The sequence below is a fragment of the Numida meleagris genome, chromosome 1, assembly GCF_002078875.1.
Source record: "Numida meleagris isolate 19003 breed g44 Domestic line chromosome 1, NumMel1.0, whole genome shotgun sequence".
Taxonomy (NCBI): Eukaryota; Metazoa; Chordata; class Aves; order Galliformes; family Numididae; genus Numida; species Numida meleagris.
Genome location: NC_034409.1, coordinates 129,256,451 through 129,271,907, shown reverse-complemented (window position 1 = coordinate 129,271,907; position 15,457 = coordinate 129,256,451). Strand labels below are relative to the sequence as shown.

The 15,457-nt window shown below is 37.5% G+C and overlaps 1 protein-coding gene across 3 annotated transcripts in view; it reads right to left on the bottom strand.

The window, feature by feature from the left end:
* The window catches only part of GABRB3 (gamma-aminobutyric acid type A receptor beta3 subunit), a 115,463-nt gene that overhangs the window by 20,501 nt on the left and 79,505 nt on the right, over positions 1–15,457 (bottom strand). For 2 of the 3 annotated variants that reach the window (XM_021412319.1, XM_021412322.1), the window contains 3 exons: positions 9,122–9,342; positions 4,143–4,225; positions 2,923–3,060 (listed from right to left, as the gene is read on the bottom strand). In XM_021412319.1, coding sequence (XP_021267994.1) covers positions 2,923–3,060; positions 4,143–4,225; positions 9,122–9,342 — 442 coding nt within the window. Of the gene's footprint in view, positions 1–2,922; positions 3,061–4,142; positions 4,226–9,121; positions 9,343–14,375; positions 14,766–15,457 lie in introns of those variants that run through there. The other variant, XM_021412330.1, reaches the window with a different exon arrangement.

The window sequence follows — 15,457 nt, the reverse complement described above, 5'->3', positions numbered from 1 at the left end:
TAACTGAGCTCAGAGTGTTTCTCCTTCATACATTTGAGCACTTTGTAAAAAGTAATTACTTGTTTCTGTTTCAATTTCATTAAACACTAGTGAGCTGAAATATCCAGCTCCAAGACTAGATTAGCCCCTTGCTGTTTTATGCAGGTATGAACCAAGACAAGAGAGCTGATCAGCTACAGAATTCTCATTTCAGTCTGCCCTTCTGAGAAGGTTCTTCAGTTCATTGGAAATGTAGTCTACAGACTGATCCTTTAGAATATGCCAAACAATTAATTTTCAAACCTTTTAAGACTACCTTCCTCCTACCAACAGGTTGCTCATCTGACTCTGACTGCTATGCATTTTGAAGCTTTCAGAAGGCATGTTATATATCCCCGTTCCTGTTCAATTTCTTAGCATTCCTTGATAACATATATTTAGGAGGTGGATTCAGTTCACAGGTTAGACACTACATTTCAGGTGCTTTCATGTAGATATCTACACACAGATGGTGCATAAACCCTTGGTATAAACCACACAGAGGAAGTTGTAATAGCCAGCAGATTCTAAGGAGGTGATTCAGCTGCTTGTATAGAGGTGTCTAATGTCATTTGAGATGTCTTCTATGACATTCAGTGCTATGACAGGAGTTTCTATGGCATTCAGCAGATCTTGGGATGGTCAAACCAGACTTTTTTTCTTCAGAGCAATTTAAATTCTACTTCCTCTTAATTTCATCATGGATAAAGTGAACAGGTTATTCCTTCTGTCTTTGCAGGTGTCTTCTAGACACATGAAGATTTTAATTCCTGTTAAGTGTTCTCTTCCTTTTCAAAATACCTGACCATATCTCCTGTAATCTCATGTATTACATTTTCTACACTTCCAGTCATTCTTATTAATTTTCCCCAGGCTTCTGCTGTTCCCCAGCTTTCTTGAAGAATCCTACCAAAAATAGTCAGCTCAAGCCTTAGCAATGCACGTCAGACTCCTTATAAGGATGTTTTGGTTTTTTTTTTCTCCACCAAAAAGATTTTATTGGCTCATGTCCAGTCCGGGATCAGCAGTAGGCCCTAGACTTCCAAGCACATAGCTCTAGTCTCACAAGGTATTTCCTAGCCTGAATTTGGATAGGAATAATTAGTTGCATAGGTGTTGTATCTCAAAGCCCAAACATCCCAAGCCTGACAGATTTTCCACAAAAATATACCAATCAGAACATAGGAATTCTGGTCTTGAGAAGAAATTTGAAAGAGTGCTGACTTTATCTGTCATATTCACTGGAATGTTTTAGATTTAGTATCAGAATTAGGCATGAGGTTCTGAGAAGCAAATGTGCTGATTCCTTTTAATGGAAATATATGGCAAGAAAGTTCATAATTAATGAAGTTTTTTCATAATGCCCTAAACCAAAAGAACAGTAGATGTAGTATTCTATCTTTGTCATTGACAAAAATTACATGCTTCAGAAAATGGTTCAAGAAACACGGAGTAATCTGTTCTTCGTGATTGTCTCATCTTACTCCCTAATGTCAAGATGTCTTAAACTCCAAGGCATGAGTTTTTTTTATTTCCTCCACAAACTCGTTCAAAAGAACTGTTACAATTCTGAGTACCTGGTCAGTTATACAGAAGTCTGCCCCTAGTTTTCATTCTCTCTCATATTTGTCTCACATCTCTTTAGATTTCTCTTTTTCCTGAATTCAACAAATTTCTTTAATCTCTGAATTATTTAATCATGTCATTACTGAAACATATCATACTGAACTGAAAGGTGGCTTTGGACTGTCATAAAAACTTCCCAGGTATGAAGTTCTCTGTATTCTCATTGTTGTCCAAATGAGACATTCCACAAAAAGCATATCCAGTCCTGGGGAGGGGCAGATAAACCCTAGCTTGCAAAGTTGACATTGGTTGCAAAAAGGAGAGATTTATGATCAGAGTATCTGTTTACCTTGAAAAAAAAAAAGCCATCAAAAAACAACCTCCCATTTACAATGATAAACAAAACCTGCAGCAGTTGGAAAAATGCTCATAATAATTTCAATCTCAGCAATGTGTACATTTTGTACTGAAATATAACTCATGTTTCTGTGTACTTCAAAACAGATGCTGTGGCCATAGAGTGGGTGAAGTGATGCTTACAAACATCACAGAACTATGTTTCATTTGTTCTAGTGCACTGGGACAGGCAGAAGAGCACATTTCTGTGCTCCGAAGAGGACAGAAAATCTGGAGGTCCCAATAGTGCTTCCAAATTTGCTGAAGGCTTTCTGTGTTGCTTTAGTCTTGTCATACACACGTAGGAACATTTTCTATGCTGGCACCTAATGTTAAATGTCTAAATCAGTGCTGCACTTTGTCACCTGAAGACATCCAATGCAGAGTTACCAGTAACTTGTATTCCATCTTCAAGGAAAAAACAAGCAGGAAACCCAGGGATTACATTTTAGCATCTTAACAAATATCAAAAAAGCGTTAGCAATGTATACATTACCATATACCTATCAGTGCAAATAATGATACAAAAAGCATGAACGTAAATTCACTATACAACATCAAGACAAACATGCACAGAAAAGCTGTAGGAAGGTACTCATAAAAACTGCTTTTTAAATGTAATATGCCATAACATACTTCTGTATGATCAGTAACCTTGTAGGTTACATCTTTTAAACTGATGATTCAGAGGTGAATGACTTCATATTTATTTAGATCATACACATTTAGGCGTATGGTTAAGTATGACACACACGCACACAAAAGAAATAGAAAAATGAAACAAGAAATGCTATTTCATGGACTCCTGCCTCCGGGCTTTATCGAGTCATTTCTTCAGCCACTCACACAACACAGTTCTAAGACTATATATAACAATGATTAATAAAACAATAATTGTCATACAGAAGAAAATTAAACACCGAGTAGGCAAATGATACTTGCCTGTGGCAAAGACAACATTCTTGGACACCAGTCTGTATTCCACAATGGAGAACTGAGGAAGCTCAATCCTTTCCACGCCAGTGACTGCATTATCTCCACCCCTCCAGTAGAACTCTATGTCATCAGTCGTGTAGCCATCTGTAGGCCAAGCAGGAGAGCAAGTGAGAAACAACAGCAGACAGGAGCGGAGCTTCAAATACCGTATACATGGTCTGTCCTTTGAGGCAATGAAAAGAATCAGAACAGTTGGACCAGTGTATGAATTTTTGTTCTAAATCTCTCCTGAAGAGGTGCTCCATTACGGTCTGCACAGGAGTTTGAGGCAAAATACTGTGCTTTTTTTCTTTCTACCATTCTCATAAAATTCATGCTAGGACTAATGGCCCCTATAAGACAGAAAATACCACCCACTACCACTTCCAGGGATTGCAGGCCACAATCTGCAAAATCACAGATCAGTCTGATTTAAGACATCATAAACATCTAGACTGATACCACACGTGCATTTAGAATGGTAATCACCAGAAAAAAAATGTGGATTATTCTATAAATGCAAACAAACAGAGCTGGGGCAGATCTTTTTCACTCACACTGAAGGATGTGAGCCACACTGTCTCCATTAGCTTCTGCAGGGGAGGACCCCAGCTGAATACAGAGCATGTACTAGCACAGAGTCTCCAACCAGTAGCAGAAATGGAGTAGAAACCCTTGAAGCAGAAATGTACATCTGAATATTGCAGTCCTAGGACATGACTAGGTGGAAAAGTGTGTCTGGTTCTGTGTGGAACAGATCTACAAACCATAAATGGGGCTGATTTAAGAGCCCAGGGGGTCCTGCAGCAAGACCATCCATGCATAAAAAAAAGCACACTGAAAGAAAACAGTATCACAGTGTTCTCCCTCTTTAAAATGAATCTGATTAAAATATGAATGTTCATTCTCTTGTGTTTACAATAAGCATCCAGTTAGTGGCTCTGCTAACTCAGGCTGGAACAACAAACTGCAGCATCCCATCCTAGACCTGTTTTCCTAGCATGGATCCATTTGCAGAAACACATGAATCTTTATGTTTTAAAGGTTGAATAAAGGAACAAAAGTACAGATGATAACTACTTGATTCACACAGTGGTTATAGGCACTAGTGCAAATATTGTACATTAGTATAAATGGAAAACCACCCCACATCTGTGCTAGGTTTTACATGCATCTCATGTACATACAGCTTTCTATTTCAAGAGTACAGTTCTGTTCATCTAGCGGGTATCTTCTCAAGTCCATCATACAAGCTGCAGTGGTTGTGATTCTGAAATACAACACCGAACAGAATTACTATACAACTCGTAATCCTTTTTCTTTTTTTTTTAATTTTGCCTTTTTTTTTTTTCTCCACAGTGAGGACTCTGAAGAATAGCTTTACCATAATTGAGAATCTGGTCCATACTTTTACAATGAGCAGCAACTTACAACAACAGCAGATATGCTGACCTCAACAGAAATACTCATTGATACTTAAACTCATGTGACCATTCCCTTTGGGACTCAATGAACCCATGTGCATATGCAAATATTTCAAAAACCTTTGCTGAGATTAAAGAACATGACTTTATATCAGAAAACATGAAGTGATAAAAGTCTGCTACAAGTGTGAAAATTATAAGAGCTGTGTAAATAACCAATTCATTGGTTCTGTGGCAGCTGGAGAAAAAAAACCTGAAATGTTCAAAAAACACTGCAGGTCCAGCAAAATGCTTTGGTTTAAAGTTCAGTTTATTTCTCCAGCTTTCAAAAGTAAATTAAAAGAAATTTTGCAATGAAGCATCATAATGAATTGTAAAATTTCCCCCAACTCACAATAAATTTTGGATTTTTTTGTTTTGTTTTGTTTTTTTTTTTAACTCTAGTGCAGGCAATTTAGCACACTAATGATGAGTTTTCAAACCATTTCACTACTGATGAATCTGCATTTTTAATCCAGCTCTTCTATATCAAGAGCGTCAGCAACACACTCAGACGACCAAAACAACTTATTAAGAGATTCACACAGCATTTGCACTTTCTTTTGAAATTAATGGATTTAAATAATTTTGCTAACTTTTAGACAGATATAACTATGTGCACTGACTTGTGATTAACCTTCAGTGTATTTCAGCATATTGCTGAGTCGTAGCCTTCCTCATAAGTATGTGGATTATCTGTTATCAATCTCTTTTTAGTGCCTATATATAAATTTCACATTATTTTCTGGGCCTCATTACGTCCATTATTTACTGATCTTTTTCTAATTTAAACAGGGCATGGACTTTGTACACAGTTAATTCCTGAACAGAAAATATTCTGGTGATAGTTTATGCTAATGACACAGAAGGGAAAATGCATTAAATGCACCTCCAAAAGATGGAACTCTCAGTGTTAAGTTTTGTCCACACACATTCTCTGTTTGAAACTCAGGCTTCCAAAATGACAGTCACCTAGTTTGGTAAACTGGTTTAAAATTCACGGCAGCATTTTCAGATGAGAGAAGTAGTCAGGTGTTTTTATTCATCTCCTACACATTAAAAAGCTCCCACATCTGTTTTTACTACAAATATCTCATGCAATTTTCTGAGAAACAGAAGAAAAGAATGCTTATCCTTAGCAGATAGTTTATTTCAGGTGGATAACTTCACGTAATATCCAAGGGAAGGGAGTTGTAATATCCCCTACAACTATCTCACAGTACAATATAAGCCACACCTCTATGACTGTGGAAGATGATTTTGTAAGAAAGCATTCCAGTTTCTTTGCATGGGGAGAGAGAGAGAGTTGTACGGGCACAAAGGCAATGGGTAGGTTAAGCAACAAAAAAAGCTCAAAAATATTTTTTCATTTGCGTTCCTACCAGCAGACAGTGAGAAAGGCACACACTGGATTGTTGTCCCTCTCAGCCTATGGCAGGATTGTGACTCTGCCACTGCTGCCCACTCTGTGTGTCCTCAGAATGCCCTTATGTTAAGTCCCACAAGCTTTTAGGTACCAGGTATTGTTTTACAGGATGACCTCAGGTCAACCCACCTCCAGCTGTCTCCTGGGAGATGCCCTGGTTCTACACTAGAAGCTGCGCATTCCCGCTCAAGTACCTTTTTACACTACAGCAGAATGTAAGTTTTTAATTTCATAAATAACCAGTGGAAAGCATACAAACAAAAAGATACAGCTAGATATAGAAAGGAATAGTTTAGCACATTTACTCAAAGTAAGTTGAGTGCTTAGAGGTCCCTTCTGAATGAACTTTCAAGCAACCAAATTTAACTTGCACAAATGCTCAACAAAAGCAAATGCTAATTGCTCAAGCTTGTGCATGCTACCAAGAAGAAAAGGTTTATTATTTATGGGATGGGATGCTTCCTGACACAGCAGGACAACAAGATTTCAAGAAGTCATCATTACAGCAATGACATGGAAACAATTACAAGCCAGATAAAGATAAAGCTGCACATAGATGCACATATATTTTGCTTGGAAGCAATAAACACAAGATATATTTTTAATTGTTAAAATTCTCCATTCTGATTATCTGTCCTCTGGATATAGCTTCTCCTGTCTTCCCTGCTACTTCATTACTGGACTGATCACCCTTAGTATATTGGTAGATTGTACAGGGACACCATCTCTGATGTTCTAGGAGGCGCTGCATAAGCAACTAACAGAAGAATGCTCTTTGTACCCCAAAAGTTTACAACATAAATCAGTTTAAGAGATATAAATACATTTTATTTGACTGGGTCATAGTCCCAACAGATAATTTGATCCTCTCTTCATCTTAATTCAGAAATACATTCATCCAAAAAAAGAACAGATAAAAGTCCAGCTGCATTGTCTGGCCAATCACAAATAATGTTTTCATCTGGTGAATATCTACCACGTTTTAAGTATGAGTGATAACTACACAAGCCCTTCCAGATAAAATAAATACTTTCCTCCACTCTATTTACTCATTAACATTGTATTGCCTGAGAACAAGAAGTCTATATATGACAAGTATACAAGAAATGGAAAAGACTGTTTTTGATCCTCAGTCTACAATGCCATTGTTTCTGTTTTGATCTATTATGGAAAAAGCCATTGTACAGTCCTAAGTTTGTCTATTGTTCTGAACAAGGTGGAAAAAAGTTAGTATGATGCTCAAAGGAAAAAAAATCTCCATGAGCAAGTTATGCTTCAAAAAGCTACTGTCCCATTCCCTCATTTTCATAGACTTTTGCTGCAGTAGCAAACTGCTTTTTCTGAAGTAGAGATAAAACTTGGATAACTGAAGGTCAAGCATTTCAGGAATGTGATAAATTCTGAATTATTCAAAAGAGAACACAGAGCTCTTGTGGCCTAGGGATCACTTCTGCTACATATCTTTTGAGGAACTGCTTTGCTCTGTGGATATTCTATAATTGGTTGCAACCCTCCAAAATTTCCCCTATTATTCTCAGTGACCCAGTATTTTGTGGCATATAAAACTCCAGGTTCTGGTCTCAGCCCACAGGATGAATCACTGTCTCCAGACTGCACCTTGAGACCAAGGCCACCAGGATGCTCTCAAGCCACAGTGCAAGATAAGCTAGTTGCAGAGCAACATAAAACTCAGCTCCTTAGATTAAGAGAGCTAAGGGTTAAATATTTTCTTCCATCTGATCATAGCATTCTTTATTTTGCCAAGATTTAATTTCAGACAGTAATCCTTCATTAAGTAAATCAGCTTCTTCACACTCAGCAAAATCCGACCACAAATACTGCATGTTGTTTGAGGAAAGAGTATGGAAAGAAGGTTGCCACACATGAGACACTGCTGAAATCCCTGTCAAGTGAGTACAATCAAGTCAAGTGTTTGGACATTTCCATTTGGCAGAATTGTAAGCTAGCTTATTCAAATATGGCATTTTATGACAGAAAATCCTTATCTGAATGACTCCGAATAGTTTTAGAGTGTGGCAGAGATACTTTTATACATTATTATGAGCACGAGAGTTCTAAACTCCAGTTTTCTTTTTATTACTTAGCTTTTAGGGATGGTTCTAGAGATAGAGTAATGGAAACAATAATGTCTTACATCTTTTTTTGATATTTAACTACCTGTGAAAAGAATCCTAAACTTGCAGTGTTCATTATTACATATGAAGTACTCACAATGAAAAGCTCATTTTGCTTGTTAATTTTAAAGACATTCCCTGAACATACTAAGCTTCTTTGAAACTTTATAATAGGTTGAGTCTGTTTTTATTTTGTCTTGAAAGAGTCATCCAACTATAGTCCATATATCTAATAGGAGTTAGAAGTGATTGACCAAGACCCAAGTCAGATAAAAAGTTCACGCACTGATTAAAAAAAAAAAAGCAGATAAAGTGACAATACTGTAAATCTAATCCATCTGCAGCACATTGCAAACCTCATTCATTTTTATACTTTGTCCTGCAATTAAAAATGCAAGAAACTTCCTATGATGGAAAGAAAGTTTACATTGCCGAAGACTTATTTTGCTGGCATAGTTTAAATCACTGGAGCCTATGGAATTAACCTGTTCAAAGAAAAGAATTTTTTTTGATACCACTGAGTGTTCCATCAAGTTTTTTTGCTTGTTTAATTATGTACATTTCTTAAGGGAAGGATTTTTTTGGCACTCTTATTCCTAAAATTTATGACAGAAAACAAAGAAAACACTGACCAATCCTAAAACAGGTAGAACACAGGATAATGCAAGGACATTTTGTTGCTCTGGTTTGAAATATAAAGCATTGCAGTGTTGATCCCTGTTTGAAAAAATTGCTGAAGGTACACAGAGTCATGGTCTTAACAATGACCGAATCCATTTAACCAGTACTGTTTGTAGCTTTCTTTTTCTGTATAGAGAACATATGCACACACATTCAAACCTACTGCCTCTATTTTGAGCAAAATGTTCAGGTTTACAATTAATATTTGCCTTTCTGCTTCATGTAGCCACTGGGCTTTCCAGATATGGCAGCTCTATATAAACAGATAAAACCTGACTGAGGACGCTTCTGGCAAAATTAAGAAACATTGACTGTGTCATTTATTTTCTACGGGCATCTTTCAGAGTTGCAGGGAAGGTTACATAACATGCTGCACACTATTTGTAATAACCTTGTACCAGGAAACAAATATCAACAATACATAACAATGGCTGTGAAATCTTCATCACGAAAGTACAGACCTGAGGCCATAAAGCACTGTTCCATCTGGATGAAGGCGAATCATTCGGTTCTTCACAGTAACGCCATGCACAAATGATTTCTTGTCATTTAAGAAGTAGGTGTCAGGCACCCAGAGTTGATCTGCCACTCGGTTATCAAGCGTCAGGTTGAGAGGTATGCCAGCATATGCCAGTCTCTTATCTCTCCAGTACTGTTGAAAATACATAGTCAAAGTGTAATCCTGGTAAGAAGAAACAGAAGTACAATAGTCAATCATCCATGGCATAACTAGAAGAAACAATATTTTTCTGTCGCTACTTTGCTGCTGCTTTTTCTTTTTTTGAAAAGGAAAAAAAAACTTAAGATATTAAATATTCCTACCAGCTATTAAATGATTTTAATAATTCAAGTATCATTCCGGTCCAAGAAAGATTTCCAAAACTTTAAGAAATGTTGCTCTTACTGGTATCTTTTGTCTCTCTCCTCCTTTTCTGTCATGTAGTCCTGAAAATTACCTAAAATGATGATGTCTGTGAAATGATAAACAATGTAACAGAAAAATACTGTAATTTTCCCCATTTTCAAAACGGGTAGATGAGCTGAAAAACATTAAAAGTATTTGAAAACAATATTCAAAATCATATTCTAAAACTAGTTGCCAAGATGTTGCTTATATACGTGCCATTGTGAGAACATCACTGCATCTGGCAGGGACATGGAGGTTTTCTCATCAACAAGCAACACCTAATACATACTAATGTCAATGTTTGGTTTTCATAATTTTGCCAGTAGGGGTCTATGAAGTCAGCCGTAAGCTGTGATTGCTAAGCTAACTTAACATCCTAAACACGGATACCCAAGCCTAAAAGATTCAGCCTGAAAATATGTCAGTTGTTTCCGAATGTGCTAGCTCGCTTAGGTCATGTTATGATAAGGCTTAAACAATATGCCTCATTCATGCTACTATAAAAACGCATAAAGATGCATGGGAACACTTCCAAGTTCAGAGTCAGCAAAGGTGAAAAAGAAAATCACATGAAACAGCAAAATTTCCTGTTTGAAAAGTCTTCGTTTTCTTTCCCAGGTTGCTTTCAATGTGGAAGAACATTTTCATTTTTACAAAGCCTCGTAAAAAGCAAGAAACAAAAGAAATAAACAACTAAACATAATATATTAGTGCGTATGGAAATGAATGTTTAAAATCAAGGAAAACATTGCTTTTAAGTCTAATAATAGTACTGTATTTAGCAATGAAAGAAATGGGACAGAAAGTACAGGTCATTAAAATTCTGATTTTCAAATTAGAGAAATGCTTTAAATGACAAAACTCTTCCCAAAACACTGAGAAATTTATGCCCTCTCCAAACACATTTAAATATTTAGCAGCAGGTGTGCAAACCACAGGATACCTGCATTTGCATCTGGTTCTACAAGCTGGTGATACAAAAGCCCTCAGGCTTGCTGCTTGTTTGGGAAAAGGCTGCTTGGGGTTTTTAAGTACGACTGTCGGGAACGGTTCATTCTTGTAATGGGTCTCATGTGGAGCCATCCCAACCTCAGGCAGTGATCTGGCCCTGCTTCCCTCAGCCCCTAAAGCCTCTTCTTGAAACCAAATGAAACTCTAGCACACCTTTCACTCTCAGAGCCTTTGCATTGTTTATTCAGTGATTCATTCTCTCTAATGAGGTAGCTGCTATAGCTTTAAGAAATCAATTTTAATTGCTTAGCAAATAAATCATTACAGTTACCAAGGGCAAGCTATTCCCATTTTAACAAACCTCTGAAAAGAAAGGACTGGGGATGGGAGAAAGCAGCCCGCATGGAACTGCTTGAATGGGAGCTCATCCTTTAAAACCCAGATCTAAGATGACTGCCCAGGAGCACGTGTGGCAGCACCTGTTGGAGGCTCTCTGCAGTGGGACTCGCCGTCAGTGCCCATCAACCAAGCAGCACTCATTGCACCTGCCCTGCTCCATTAGGAAGAGTGCAGTCCTCCTCAGTTCCATGCAAGCAGCTCGTTGACACTGATGTGCTGGAATGAGCACCCTCCACCAGTTTTGTTTGGGCTTAATTAAAAACTTGTTTCTATTAACATTTTGAATTTGCTATGTGTTTGAGTTTTGTAATGTTTGCAGTCCAATGTAAGAAAGGTGTAGACATAAAGCTCACTATGTATAAATGTACAAAATGCAAGACAGAAATAAAGAAATAAGGTGTCCCTGTATATTATTGAAAGGAGCAAGCCTAGATGGCACTAAAATGTAACAGAAGCAGTACATTTGTATACAAAAGAGTTTTAAGCTAAGTTCCTTTTTCCTTTGGCTTAAAAAAAAAAGATACATGCTAACAGCTAATGAATGGATCAATTAACTAAGTAAAATATGTGCAATGATACAACAATAATACTCTCTCATTTTATTTATTTAACTAAAGTTTAATGTGGCAGGGAACAACAGAGAAAGAAGTTTATGAATTGAATAAGAGCCATGTTTGTTCACGATCACTCTTGTTCTGATAACTTAGAGCTACAAAAGCAGCAGTAGCAAACATATTAGAACAGTACTGAAACTATTTGGTTGCACAAGCAACTATAAAGTGAGCAGGCAAGGCCAGTTCTTCAGGGAAGATCTACCAAATTTAGTACTGGAATCTAAGAGTCTTAAAACCTATGAGGATGTCATTCTTTGACTAGACACTTTGCAAGGCTCTGTACCCATAAAGGAAATTTTCCCCTTTTTCTGCACTCCAGATGAAAATGATGAAATGGTTTGAACATGGACTGGAAAAAAATGCAGGTAACATTTTTCAGGTAAAATGAGAAATGGATTTTTACCCCTCGGTAAGTACCCTGGGGAGTTTATTTAGGACCACCTTCCTCCAAGGAAGCTCATGATGACTAGCTCTGATAGAGTGGTCAAGCAGGTACATGTCTAAAGCCAGAAGAGATTAATCCCACCACAGCTTCTGTCAAAGATGACAGACCTGCCAGCTTTAGGAAATTCTACCTACTGCAGAGAGCATCAATTTCCTCAACTGCAAGGACCTCCATAAATCACATTTTTTTCCATACAATACCATAACACATTCAAGGTCCCCCTTCCCCCCTCTCCAGTTCTTCATACTAATAGATACGTCAGGTCAAAAATGATAAAAAGAAATAAACAAAAAACAACATTCATAGCCCTGACAGAAGAATGAGCACAATGTTTCTGAAGTACATGTAAAATTTTAGATTAGATATTAGGAAGAAATTTTTCACTCAGAGAGCAGTGAGGCGCTGGCACAGGCTGCCCAGAGAAGCTGTGGTGCCCCATCCCTGGAGGCACTCAAGGCCAGGTTGGATGGGCCCTGGGCAGCCTGAGCTGGTGGGGGGCAGCCCTGCCCATGGCAGGGGTTGGGGCTGGGTGGGCTTTTAGGTCCCTTCCAACCTAAGCCATTCTGTGATTCTATGAAATGTCTTCAAAATGTGTAAAGCTTGACTGCACAGGCAACAAGAGCTTTATTTCATGCATTCAAAGACCATGGATCATTCTACAGGGATAAAGATATATGGCAACAATCCTTCACTTTCTACACTGTGATAATGCCACTTAAATAAGCAAAGACGCAAATACAGATATATTGTTTTTTCAACACAGTTTTCCCTCAGGAAAAACAAAGGAAAAAAACACAAATAGCAGATAATACTTGGAAAATAATTTAGATACAATGGTAAAGAGGCATCCAGCGCAATTTAAATAGATCATAATATATCTATTTCTCATGTGCATTATCTATGATTTCCAAACATCTTAAGAATTATATACTCACAAATATTATAAAAGCTAACTATGTTCAAAGAAATGTTTAAGTCTTTCCTACAGGACATTTCTCAGACTGAACATACCTTGTATGAAGTACAACTATGATTTAAGTCACTTCATACAGGCAGAGTACACTGTATTATACTCCTGAACAGCACCTTAATGCACTAATGACTAATTAACTGTCAATACTAATACAATGCAATATTAAAAACAAACCTGTTTGTGTACCATTACAGCGCTGCCTACCTTTAGCTTCTCTGTCCTCCACTCAACAAAAGGGAAAGAAAAATTATAAGTGTAGTTTGTTCATCAAAATAAAATTAAAAGCATTTTAACAGAAATTGGGGCCTAAAATTGATTATCACTGTTTACAGTTTGCTATCTATTGAGAATGTTAAAGTTATCCATTAGCTGTAAAAACGTTTCTTCAAAATGACTGCTCAATAGAGCACTATAATTAATAATTATGATGGAACACTATAAATATGTCAGTTCATCAAAATAAATCATTCATTCAAAATAAATATATTGAAAATTACTAAAAACATAAGAAGTTATATAAAAAAAAGAGTTATTCTACTTCTTGGGAATACAGTCTTACATACACTTGATAATGAAAATTCCTGCCTCAGATTTGCATTTGGACATAAATTCACATTGTTGTTTTCTTGATCAACAGACACTGTAATTATTAACATCAGCTAATAGATGATTTTTGTTTGCTGACCTAAATAAATACTCATTCAGTGGATAAAAAGATGTAAGAAAATCCATGCCTTAGTTTCTATGTAAGTTAAAGGTATCTTCCTTAACCTTCCATATAATTCCAAAAATACAGCCACTGCAGTATAAGGAGCTATTTTAGAAGCACTGATGATTGAGTTACATTCTTTCCAATAAGTCTGAAGTGAACTGCAAAGCCAAACTCATGAATCCTATGCATGACAGCACAGCTGTAAATCTGTTCCCCCACTGTACACAGAAGAGACCTGAGAAATAGTTCATGCACACATTAATTCAGTTACAGTTAAACATGAATAATAAAGACATTCAGAATGTCTAGCCTTAAGATGCCAGAACATACCAGCAATACTACTCAAGTGTGCGAGGTCATCACTTAAACATTTTTTCTGAGAATTCAAAATGTTCTAAAAGGTTCAAAAATATTCACACTGTAGGAAAACATTCTCTCTTATATTTTACCTGCTGACAATTTGATTTTTCCAGAGTAAACTGTATATTACTTTGCCAGTTGTCAGCAAATGCCTGTTGTTCTGCAAAGCCTTTTACAAGAGAACATTCTGGTCAGAACCTTGCATGAGACTGGCGTTAGTAGTTCACGAGCAGCTCGAGTGAAGGAGATGTACATATGCACACAGACACACGCACACACATACCCTCAGCCAGCAAAACACCTTCTTCTAACATTTTGTGGTCTCCCTGTTGTTATATTAAAGACTCATCTCACCTATGAGATCCTGATTCGGGCTTCTGTCCAACACCACTTGGAAACTCTACAATAATGGCAGGTTGAAAACATGGCACGTTTTCTCTACTATGCGGCTAAAACATTCTTCTGTTAAGAAAGTACAGCACTAAGGTATCTCAGTTACACTAATTTTGCTATGGTCCTCTGTATATCCATTTATCTTCATATCCTCTGTACCAAATGACCATTATTTTTTCCCTCTTCTACTGAAGCACATGGAGCTATAGACAGATACAGGAAATATTTAGCCTTGAAGAGCCCATTTCATGCTTCAAAATGTAGTTTTTAAAACAAATAAATGATAGCACAGGTCTCTCCTGCCCTCTCCCAGCCTTTGGCACAAGAGTTCCCATCTCCAAAGAGCCAGTCCTTCACTGAGCATCTCTTGGTGCTCTGAGAAGGTTGCCATACCAACCAGCGCTGGGCTTTCTGCACACATGGTTGACATAGCAACCAGCCCCAGCAGCCTTCTCCCCAGCTTTCTGGGGAGGGGTGGTGGTCACTGTCAGAGAAGAGAAGCTTCTAGGCAGGAAGAAAGGGAGCCTATGGCTGCCCCATAGCATGTTCATGCTGCGGCCACAGCAGCTTACCATTCAAAAGCTGGATACTGGCTTCTCTCTCAATGTGTGTCTCTGCACACAGTAAGCTCATGGGGATGCCATCCTAGTCTTGAAATGCTCTTTTTATCCAGACATCAGAGCACAATAGATGCCATGAAAGCAAGTGCTTGGCTAGAACTTTGGTAGGCAAATATTTGCAGGAACCTTATTTCTGTCTTCATATTTCAGTCCAAGGACATACGTCAGAACAAGAAGACAGTCTAAGCTAATTCTTCACATGTAGGGGGAAAAGAATACTTTGAATATTCTTTCTCTGATTCAGAGTATCATAGGTCTCAATGCCTGAGACTTGTAAGTAATCAGGAGTTTCTATTCCTGAAGGGCTGGTCAAAGGAAAGCTAACATACATTAAAAATTTACACATCAATGACATAATACCTTCTGATATGGTGGCTAGCTAAAAGCAGCATGGTACACCCCTCAATATCCACCCCAGGTTGT